This window comes from Seriola dumerili, unplaced genomic scaffold (assembly GCF_002260705.1).
Source record: "Seriola dumerili isolate Sdu_G_001 unplaced genomic scaffold, Sdu_1.0 BDQW01000017.1, whole genome shotgun sequence".
In the NCBI taxonomy this organism is placed as follows: Eukaryota; Metazoa; Chordata; class Actinopteri; order Carangiformes; family Carangidae; genus Seriola; species Seriola dumerili.
In genome coordinates, this window is record NW_019174272.1 from 1,343,591 (window position 1) to 1,355,423 (window position 11,833).

Here is an 11,833-nt window from a genome sequence, read left to right on the forward strand (position 1 = left end):
CACACAGCCTGGCCTGGACTCCTGGAAAAGCTCTGGCTTATCTCTCCCCACAGATAGTGAAATGGATTAAGAGCCACATTTGGCACGTCCAGAGAACTGGACAGATAACCAGGAAAACACTCTCTCTAACTGCAATCACTGCTCAACATGATTTGTGTGTGTGTGTGTGTGTGTGAGAGAGATAGAGAGAGGCAGAGAGAGAGAGAGAGAGAGAGAGAGAGAGAGAGAGAGAGAGAGAGAGAGAGAGAGAGAGAGAGAGAGAGAGAGAGAGAGGGAGAGAGAGAGAGACAGAGAAAGAGAGAGAGGGAGAGAGGGAAGATCAAGAGAAAGAGAGCGGATGCATTTTAGCTCACGTATGCTTCCCCATGTGTAGGCATTGGACCGATAACTGTGTGTCTGTGTGTGTGTGTGTGCGCGTATGTGTGCGCGCATGGGCATGTGTCTGGAGGAGTGATGCAGTGGTTGACCCAGGACCCAATCCGTTAGAACACACACATTCATCTTCCAAACACACACAGCGTGCCCAGACAAAGAGCTGTGTGTGAGAGGACGTTCAGCATGTGTGTGATGTCAGCTGGAGACAGAGAAGGGGAGCCCATCATATCCCGTTTATGTGTGTGTGTGGGTCTGTCCCCTGACACAACGTGCCTGCTCACTGACCCCCTGGTTATAGATGCCTGCTATTGAGATGATAGGAGGGTAAGATTTCCTTTAAGCTTGGCAAATAACTTCTTCTCTTCTCTTCTCTTCTCTTCTCTTCTCTTCTCTTCTCTTCTCTTCTCTCCTCTTCTCTTCTCTTCTCTTCTCTTCTCTTCTCTTCTCTCATTCATCACGCCCTTCCTAATGGACACTCAGTAATTTACTCTATAGTGAGTAGTAAATTGCAATTTTGGACACTTCTGAATGACTATCATTTTGCGTCATCACTGACAGGTGTTGAGGCAAATGGCTATAATTTTTGAATCTTTACAATGGCACATATTTCATTGTGGGATTGCACTATATACTACATACATTTTACACTCAAATATATCAAAGTGGTCAAGGGAAATATAGCGCACTATGTAGCAAAAATAGGGTGATTTTTGGACATGGCCTGTGTTTAAATTCATGCGTTATACAATTTTTACTGGTCTCCACTGTTGAATTAGTCAGTTGTGAAAATATATGTAATGTATAATCCCCATTTGCATATTTTTTTTGTGTTTATTCCAGGTCTTGCTTGTAGTGTGTCCTCATGCTGTTTGCTGAAACATCCCAGTTTCCTCACATGAATGAAAATAAAGTTGAGAGAAGAGAAGAGAAGTTTTGACAGCAGAGTATTAGAAAGAATGGCTAAAACATGGCATTTCCATGTCTTTCTTTGCACCATTCTACATGTTTGCCTACTTATCTGTCTGTCTGTCTCTCCCCTTCTCTGTCTATTAGAGTCAAATCTCTGTCTTAATGGGCATCTATTGTATCCTGCCTCTCCCCCTCCTCTATTCACCACACTACCACACACACTCCCTCTGAGGGGGCCCCTTAACCAGGCTCTCCATATGCCTGACCCCCACCTCCTTTCTGCACCTCCTCCTCTTTCCATAACCCCCTTCTCCTCTCCCCATCTCTTGCTCACACTCTGGCTTCTGCTCTGTTGCTGTTGCTGCTGCTGCTGCTGCCCCACGCTGCCATCTGCTACAAGACAACAGAGGGTGAAAGAGGGAGGGAGAGGAAGAAAAGAGTGGTGAAAAAGAGTGAGTGAAAAGAGGAAGACATGAGGGAAGAAAAGACTGAGGGGAAAAGCAGAGAAAGAGAGGCAGATAAAAGATAAAGAGAGAAAGAGGGAAAGAGTAGATTTGGACACAATACAACAGAGAGCAGAGAGGCTGTCCATCTGCTCCCCCCCTCGCCTCCCATCCCCTCCTGACACACAGCCTCACACACACCACAAAGAGAGTATTTAACCTCAACACACACACACACACACACACACACACACACACACACACACACACACACACACACACACACACATGCACGCACGCACGCACACACGGAAAGAGAGGGAGACAGAAAAGACAGAAAGCAGCCCAGCCTCTCTCTTTAACCCGTTCCTCTCCAGTGAGCCTGCCTGTATTACACCCTTGGGGTGGCAGGTGATGGGTGGATGGAGGGAAAGGATGTAGGCGGGAGCAGGGGGGTAGAGGGAAGGGGGATGGGGGAGGGTGTGATTGAGGGACAGAGCGTAGGGGATGAAGGGTTGAAACTGATCTGAATCAACACCAACACATCCACCACTCCCCTCCCCTCATCTCCCCAAACCTCAAAACCTCAATAGAGACCAGCTTGCTGCCCCTGTCACTATGACAACCTCTGTCAATCATACTGCAGCAGTGGCTTTCCAAATGGGGACTGATGGCGCTGGATTAGGAATAGCTGCCCAAATATCAGAGTGCAGGGCTCAGCTTACTCAGCTTACTCGTGGATATAAACACTGACAGTTTTCCTTGGTAAACATACAGTATATTTTCATACTTTATTTAAATAAAGGTAACAGCAGGTCAGACATATTCATAGTGTCCTTTGTGCTTAGAATACACATCCTGCATTCAGCTAGCTGAAACTGTGACTGTGGATGATGTCAAAACCTGCAGATGACAGAATGACACCCACACGGTTTCTTTGCAATTTGGTTGCAATTTCATATTTGAATCATTTCTCAGACTGTGAGCACAAGGTGTGCTGTGAGTGGGTTGGTGATTTCAACAAATGTTCCAGTTGTTTGAAAAACCCAACAGACATACACGAAGAGCAGCAATCTCTCTGGCTTATGAAGCAATGTCCACTCACCAGTTACAAATGTCTACTGGTTGTTGCCAGTTCAACCAAAAACTGCTTTCTTTGAAAAATCTCTAGAGTTTTAAAAAAAATAATCCAGCAATTCATAAGAAAAAATGACAATTTTGAGGCAAGTCTGAAAAATTCAAACTGTAGTGTAGCAAGATATGTTTTTTCTCTTTTCTTTAATCATCTTTTGACACCTTTGGATTTATCTTTTAACCCCTTTTCTGGTCCCTAAGCCCAAAGTTGGGAAACCGTAATATAAAGTGTGTATGATACACCTGTATACAACTGGTTTCACAAGACTACGGGCCCTAACTGAGAGGATGAGCAGCATGTAGCCTCTAATTTCCTTTCATTGTCTGATTTTTGAGACCTCAACTGTTTGAACAAAAGAGACAATTTCTATATAAAAGCAGTGATTTTACATGGCTGGTTAGCCATGTAAAATTTCACTCAATAACAGATCCCCGATGATGCTGATTGGCTTTTGAAATTTAAAAAAGCCCACATCTTTTTTTGGGTTATATCAGACCCCACTTAAACACTGACCCAACGAAGACATAAACTGGAGATAGAGCTGACCATGCTAGACTAGGTTACGGCTAAAAACAACAATCATGCAGCCCTGTTACCTCACGCGCCCTCTGAATCTGAGTTAAAACCACAATACTGAGGCACAACACGACAAAACACGGCCCAGCATCATGTTGACAACATGACGCCTTCGCTCCTGCTGGGCCTGTCGAGCTCACTGACATCAAGATGGCTGTCAGGTTTGGACACACACACCAGTGTGTAGGTCAACACACACTGCAAACACTAGATTCCCCCAAGGACCTGTACATACACAGTGTCACACACACCAAACACCAGTGTAGTGTGTAAAGGGTGTGATGGAGGTGAAGGGGGTGGGGGGATGAAGGGGTGTGACCCACAAGAACTGATTTCATTAAAGGAGAGGAGAAGAGAGGAGAGGAGAGGAGAGGAGAGGAGAGGAGACAGGAAAAGGTCTCTGTGTATATGACCACAAATGGAGAGAGCAGACACCAGCTGTCACTTGCTTATGTCAGCCCTATTCTCAGCTCCTATGTGAGTGTGTGTGTGTGTGTGTGTGTGTGTGTGTGTGTGTGTTGTGTGTGTGTGTGTGTGTGTGTGTGTGTGTGTGTGTGTGTGTGTGTGTGTGTGTGTGTGTGTGTGCGTGTGTGTGTGTGTGTGTGTATGTGTGTGTTTGCTTGTGTGCTTGTGTGTGTGTGTGTGTGTTACTGTGTGATCTCAGCTAGCCATGACTGGTTTCAATTACGCAGCAAACTTTGACCCTGTGTAACCAAGCAGGGAAAGGAGCTACTGACAGAGCGAGGTACAGAAAGAGGTGGGAGTGTATGAGAGAGGGAGCGAGATGTTGAGATAAGACGCAGCCACAGGAGTGTTTCAAAACTCAAACTTATGAAGAACATACTGTACATGAAATGTTACACAGCTACTTGAAAACTGAAACCACACGTAAGTGACGGCATTTACAGGGGTGGTGACTTACCCTTTTTCTGGGGGGTCCTCGTTCTTCGTCCTTCTGGCCCCGCCCTGCTCCTGCCCCGCCTCCTGTTCGTCCCTGCCGCCCCGCTTTGCCCTCTCCGACTGGAGGCCTGATGGTCATCCTGATCTCCGGCGGGCAAATGTAGTTCTCAAGGCTCTTAGGGGGCTTCTTGGTGCGCTTGGTGGTCTGGATCTTCAGCTTTAGACTTCCTTCCTGGAAACTTGCCTCCTTGATGGAGAACTCCTGCTCCTCTAGAAGCCCCTCCCCCTGCTCCTCTAGCCCCTCCCCTTCGCTAATGGCACCATTAATCACATCATCACTGCACACCAAACCGATGCCCCGTGCTCCTTCCTGGTCCTCTTCATTTGGCCCCACCCTGCCTCCCTGTAACTCCACCTCTTTGGGTCGGGCCGAGCCAACCAGATCCCTTGGCTCCATCCACGCTCCCGCCAGAGCCAGTCAGGATGGGGGAAGCTGTGGCAGCCAGCCAAAAGGAAGATATAGAACAGTAGTCTGTCCGGCTGGTTGGTTGTTGTAAGTCAGCTACTGGGGTTGGGTTGGTTGTCCCACAGGAACATATCGAAGCCAGGGACAGTCTGCAGAGAGAACAGGTGAATGACATGATTAGTAAAAAAATGGCGGCTAAAACACCCTGTCCTGTCATCTCCATTGCTGCCATTCCAGTGCTGCGTCTCTACACAGGCCTGTCCGCTGTCATCAACATCACTAGCTGCCTGTTATGTATGAAGACAAACACACGCGCTCATCACAGAGCTGTAGAGGCGTGCTGCCACGCTCTCATTTGCATTTTGTACCCCGCATAAGCAAACTAATTTTTAGAAACCCACTGCCACTTGCTTTCCTCTCTCCCTACTCTCTCCTTCACTCAAGTCTTTGCTAATCCTCTCTCCCTCACTTCGTCCCTCGTTCTATCCCTACGACAGATCTGAGGCAGAGCCGTGCAGACACTCTAGAGTGATCAATGCAAAATAAGACATTCCTCTTCTCTGCTCTAAAACCAGGCTGAAGTTAGCCTGAGGACACAAGACAGAAAAAATGAAAGAAGCTGACTTCTGTTTTTTTTTTTCTTCTCACCAGAGCTGGGAAGAAGGGAGGGAATCACACAGAGGGAAAAGGGAAAGCAGCAGAGAAAGACGGAGGGAAGGAATCTAAATTCTTTCCCCAGATGTGGTTTACGAGCTGGTCTGGAAAAACCAGCGTCTGAATTGTTTTACACACGCATGCAGTGGCACTGCTACACACATGCATGACAAACTCCATACACTTATGCACATAAATACACACACAAATGACAGTGTTGCTGTCACCGAGCATACTTCTGCACCCCTGCTGTTATTTCTGCTCTCTGGGGGAAAGGCCATTTCTCACAGGATTCAGGTCTTCATTTTTGGATCATTGCACATGCAGGCACAGATGTATATTACACACTCAGACAAACACACATACACTCATATGCACTTACACAGGCTTACTTACACGCAGGCGTATAAACAGAAAGCAACCAAAACAAACACCGGACTACACTTCTCACTACAGCTCCAGGGAATCCCATCAGTCAATATGACATGAGGCATGACTGAGCTGGAAGTGGGGAATGCTGTCTCACACACTGAGCTTAGACAGACACCATTTACACTGACGTGAACCCAGACTAGACCACTACCTGCGGACATGACTCTTGTGAAAGCTTATTGCTTGCTGCAGACTCAAGAGTGACCTGAGAGCACAAAAGGTTTACAGAATTACCCACCTCCTACCCCCTGCTAATACACTCTCTGACATGGTTACTGTAGGCATTTTACACTATCTATGTGTGTGTGTTTTCTCTGTACCAGCCCACGCTACTGTACTAACAGCTGATCCCCATCATAATACCCAACAAGCCTCACAGCACATGCTTACAGTGTGATTGAATAATCATAATCCACAGCAGTATTTCAAAGACTTGAAGGACCATAACAGTGGTTTTGCATGTTTAAGCTTATGAACTCCAAATCACTTACAGTCATGGCAGAGATTATACTGACAACCATTTTCCAAAAGCACACTAATAAGTTTTCAGATTGATTTCTTACCTTCCTGGAATTCATTGATTTTGTCATTGATTCGTTCATTGAATGCAGGATGAAAAGGAGCTTGCAAAACTTACTTGAGTTAACCAATCCATCATCACACTGAAAATTCAGTCTGCCTTTATTTCTGTGTCAGAGTTACATTATTTACATTTCTGAGGAGGGACTCTCCTGAAAATGATTCCTTTTTGTTGCCTTCAAGAAATCTTCCAACAGTGAGACTTTGAAGTTATAGCTGCCCAACAGCAACCTGTTTAATGAAAGAAACTACCAAATTCCCATTATCCCTTTTACACAGTCAATGTTTGTCTTTTAGGTTTGATTTTACAAACAACAAAGCCTGTGATTGCAATGCTTTTTGGCAATCTGAAATCTCCAGTGTCTCCTTAATCTAACACTTCCCGCAAAAAGAGTTGCTCGCTGTGGTTATGCTTGCTGCATAAATACACAACAACGAGTGTTACATCGATCAGTAACACTGACACATAAATAAGAGGCTAAAAATTCAGTTTGATGGATTGCCTATCTCAGGAAAGACGACTTTCACACCCCATTAAAATGAATAGAACCCCTGGCTGCCAGGAAGTTGGAAAATCCATCCAAAAACTTATGGTATGCTTTGGAAATTGGTCAGCAGTAATGTACAGTAAAGGTAATTTGCATTTAATGGGCTGAAACATGCAAAACCGCTGCTGTGGTGCTTCAATAACTTTCAAGTATTCAAAGTTTTACAGGGATAACCATAAGACAGTGAGTCCACGCTCAGTCCCGGCCTGATCGGACAGTTGCCCACATGACCCTGTTTGGTCCTCCAGGAGCCTCCCAGTCCCTAATGTCAGCTTGGTGACTCGCCCTAATGGTATGTGTGAAAGCCACCCTGTCTGTCATGTGACTGAGGACAATGACAGGAAAAAGAGACAGCTGCCAACCACAACATCACACACACACACACACACACACACACACACACACACACACACTCACATGTACACACATCAAAAAGAAACACATCCACTTTGGGTGGTGCGCTTAAGACTCAGTACCCCCTCACAACTATAACCCAGTATGACAACAAAATGGCGTCATACATCAGTACAATCTTCGTTCTGGGCCATTACTGTGTAAACTACTTAGCTGGGTCATGACTATTCCTCCTCCCTCCCTGCTCGGTGCCCTAAGCTGTGTTAGTTCTCTGTTACTGGCAGACAGGCTGAGAGTTTATGTAAGACTGACCCCTCCTCGGGCCTCCCTCGCCTAGCTAGCCTGAGCCTCACTGTCTCCTCTCTCTCTCTCTCCTCTCTCGCTCTTACACACACAAACACACTGAAACACACACACATACACACCTCGACTAGCCTCAGACAGCAGGGTGATTGTGAGAGGCCAGACTCACTGCATAAATAGCTTTATTATGTTCTCAAAACTGCCAGCGCTAACCAGCTTCCCTCTCAAATAGCATAAGGTCAATCCCTGTGCTGGATGCGAAAGGCTGTGAATGAGACACTCCTCCAACATTTCGCCTTGTCCTTTGAAAACAATTATGATAAAGCATCGATAATGGGATACAGGTGGACAGAACAGAGATGGTGAATGATACAGACACGCGGACAAAACAGAGGTAGAAAGAGTCTGAGTGTGAGTGAGACAGAGAGAGAGAAATGGCAGCAGAAACACAACCTTTTAAGGCTGCATACCCAGCAGCCCAGTGCCTGAGGTGGACTCACAAATAGCTCATAGACACATGCAGACAGATGCGCGCGCGCGCACACACAAACACACACACACACACACCCAGGCTCACAGATTCACAGATTCACACATCCACAAGCACACCAAACGCCCGTGTGATTGCACAAGGTGAAGAGTCCCCCCCCCCCTTTGATGTGAGAGTGTAGAAGAGGCTCGGCCATCCCTGGCTGTAGATGAGTATCTCAGAGGGATGATGAACATTGTCTGTCTGCCATTTTCATTTTTCATTTATCTCTTTTTCTCTTTTAATCCTGCCCTCTAGTGAAGGGGCAATCATGTAAACCAATGTTTCTAGAGGGATCCAATCTTTGGCTGGAGACAAATCAAAAGGAATGGCTCCTGCTTTCTAGCGCTTCCAAATCCAGCGGGCACGAGCACGAGTTTTCAAACTGGATGTCTATTAGTCCTCTGCCTCAGTGCAGAGCAAGGTGACGGAAGCCATCTTTTTTTATCCTCTCCACATCAAGGAGTGTATGTGGGTTTTTTTTTTTTACTGAATATTATGAACTTCTGTTGGGATATGAAATGCAAAATAAAACCATTCCTCTTCCCAGTTCAGCATGGATGGCACAGGCATGTGTTCGGCTATAGGGCAGCTAAAAGTACAACCATTAAGTGCCATGTGTGGGATAGCCATAATAGAAAATAATGGCCTTGCAGCCGCTCTGTGCAGTCCCGCACGCATACACTCCTCTGGATGAGCCATATGCCAGGTAGCACTAAAACCATCCTCACCTAACTACTCCGCAGAAGCAGATGAATGTTAAACCATTTTAACTGCAGCAGAAGCCACAAAATGGCTGTCAGCAAAAACACCTCCCCTACTCCCAACTGTCTTCCTCCTTCCCTTCACCCCCCCACCCCAACCTCTGTTTTCTCCCCTCTTCTCTGTGCTACCTCTTTCCTTTACCCTCCTCCTACCTCTCCCTCTCTTCCTCCCTCTCTCTTTTTCTGTGAGCTCTGCCAAAAGGTACTCCAGTGCTGATATTCTGCTGAGAGAGCCTGCCAACAGTTAGATTTGTCCTTGGATCCCGTTCACACCCCCCCCCTTCTGTGATCCTGTTTCGACCCGAGGTATCCAGCTCAGAAGGGGATACACCTAATCGATTTCTCATGCTTTAATTTAAAGGTGGCATGGGCATCTCATTACCTAACAGGGGGGTTTAATAGCCTGCTTCATACTTTTACGCCACAAAAAAAAAAAAACACACTGCCAGAGTTTCAACTCCCCCAAACCTGTTAACAAGACAAGATCGATGGTTCCATCCGAGTCTGAATCACCTCTATTATCCATCCCTCAACCCCATTTCTTTCCACCTAGTCACGCACTTCTCTTACAATTGCCTCTCTGCTCATGCCCTTGTTCTTCTTTTTTATCCACTGCTCATTTCCACACCTTCACTCCCATATATCCTGGAGACCTGACCATTTTTCCACACTTTCCCTGACTCATTGAGGCTTGTCTATTTATCTTCTGGTCCTGTGGTTGTGACTGAGGTTTCTGGTTGCTGCTGATAACAGTGGCGTATTGCCATTTACTTTCAGCCCCTGCACCTTCCTCCACACAGCCAAAGCATGGCCATCACTTTTGGCCACACCGTCTCTCACACCCACCTGCAAGCCACGTGAAACTGATCAGCTATTGATGAATGTAACCAGAGTGGAGGAGCGCCGGCTCCCACTGAGCCTTACTGGATGCAATGTGGAAGCCACATTTGTATGCATACTGGCATCTCTGAAGTGTAGCTATGGTGGCATGTGTGGATTTTATGCCTCAAGTGAAAAAAGAAACACGAATGAATGCAAAGTCAGGAATTAAAACACACTCCTCGCATGCTGAGTGTGCTTCAGCCTGCAACTTCCAAACACTTGGCTTCATCCACATTTGTCACTCTCTAGCCTCCGTAACTCCATCAGAACAAACAGGGAAAAAAAACCAAAAAAAAAAAACAGATCCAAATAAAAAATCTTTCAAGAATTCTTACAGGACACAGTTCAATGTGACATAACTCATGACAGACTGAGGGAGTAACAACCATCTGCCTGCTGCATGTCACAGACTGTCATGCTATGTGATGGACTAGCAATGTCAGTGGAGATGCAGGAGGTCCAGCACAGCAGAAAAACATTTGAACTAAGAGCCTGAGCTGCTCCTTGATCAGTGCAGTGGTGGACACTTCACCCCATTGACCCAATTAGCTGTTTTATCTTACTGCCACCTAATTACTAAGGTATAACACAGTAATAATGAATGGAGGCTGAGTAGGTACAGCGTTGCTTGGGGTGGTCTGTGTCTACGTGCTTGCGCGTGCGCGTGGTGGTGGTGCGAGTATGTGCGCGCGTGCATGTGTTCAGTCGAATTTGTTGGCATGTGACTTAACAAGCAATTTCACATATTCCATGTCATTTAGCTAAAGGAATTTCAAAAATGGCAGACAACATGTAAAAGGCTGCAGGTGAAGGTGGCATGTAAAAAAAAAAAAAAAAAAAAAAAAAAAAAAAAAAAAAAAAAAAAAAGCAAACATGAAAAGCAGAAGCACTCAGCAGCTTATAACATTAATACACATTAACACATTTACAGCAGAGGTGTATTCAGGTGTGGAATGTGGCCAGTCAACCGGGGCTACTTACCCATGTCTAATGTTGTCACACACTCGGCTCTAACGTGTAAATATTTTATCAAGATCATTTACAATCCATTTAGACACATTTTACACGAGCGACGGATGAGATGACAGCCTCCTGGGGAGCTGTCAGACGGTGCCAGACTATATGTATATATTTTTTGACAGAAAACCCCGAGGAAAATGGCGTCAACGGTGCTTTGGAAAGAGAGAGAGAGGGGGGGAAAAAAAGCGAAAATAGGATTTGCAGCCGATCTGATGACAGAAGCAAGGTAGCCGCACAGGGGGAAAAAAATCCAATCGGAAACTTGGCGCTTATGTCCAATTCCTCGCAGAAATGAGATCTTTAGAGGCTCTGGCTGGATCGACTCGTGTGAGGTGGAGAGCCGCGGCGGTGCACAGTGCGTCTCCGGTGCCTTGCAGGATCGCTGGTCACTCGCTCGGTGAGCTGCACGGCGCTGAGATCCCTCGCAAATCCGCTACTCGGTTGGTTGGTAGGGGAGAAGGAGGAGGAGGAGGAGGAGGAGATGGAGGAGGAGGGGGGTGAGTAGCACTATTACTGCAGTCAAAACAAGCCCGCATCCGACTACAAGCCCAAATCCAGCGGGGAAATGTCAGCGACAAGACCGCGCTTTCAGCCGTCAGCACAGAGGACAGAGGAGCCGAGGCAGGAGACGGTGGTTTAGGTCGCTTTTAGTCGCCGGTTGCATCGGTTCAGGGTTTTCTCTCTCTCTCTCTCTCTCTGCTTGTCTCTCTCTCTCTGCTTTTCCGATCGGTGAATGTCAGGTCCCGGAGCCTGGTGTCTGGTAATGATCTCACCCAGCAGACTGAGAGCTCTGGCCGAGCAGAGCAGAGCAGAGCAGAGAGGAGAGGAGAGAGGAGAGAGGAGAGGAGGAGCGACATCGCCTCCACCTGGCAGCAAACGAGCTCAGCGCGTCTCCTTTTGCAACCTCCCCGCTAATTCCCAGGGCCTTCTCCTGTGGGACTGCTCATACAGACATGGTGTTATT

The 11,833-nt window shown here is 46.6% G+C and overlaps 1 protein-coding gene across 1 annotated transcript in view; it reads right to left on the minus strand.

The window, feature by feature from the left end:
- setbp1 (SET binding protein 1) overlaps positions 1-11,629 on the minus strand; it is a 33,132-nt gene extending 21,503 nt beyond the window's left edge. The window contains exons 1-2 of the mRNA XM_022751808.1: positions 10,831-11,629; positions 4,361-4,953 (exon numbers count right to left, since the gene is read on the minus strand). Of these exons, the coding sequence (XP_022607529.1) occupies positions 4,361-4,795 (435 nt within the window). The 5' untranslated portion in view covers positions 4,796-4,953; positions 10,831-11,629. The remainder of the gene's footprint in view (positions 1-4,360; positions 4,954-10,830) is intronic.
- Positions 11,630-11,833: the final 204 nt, after the last annotated feature.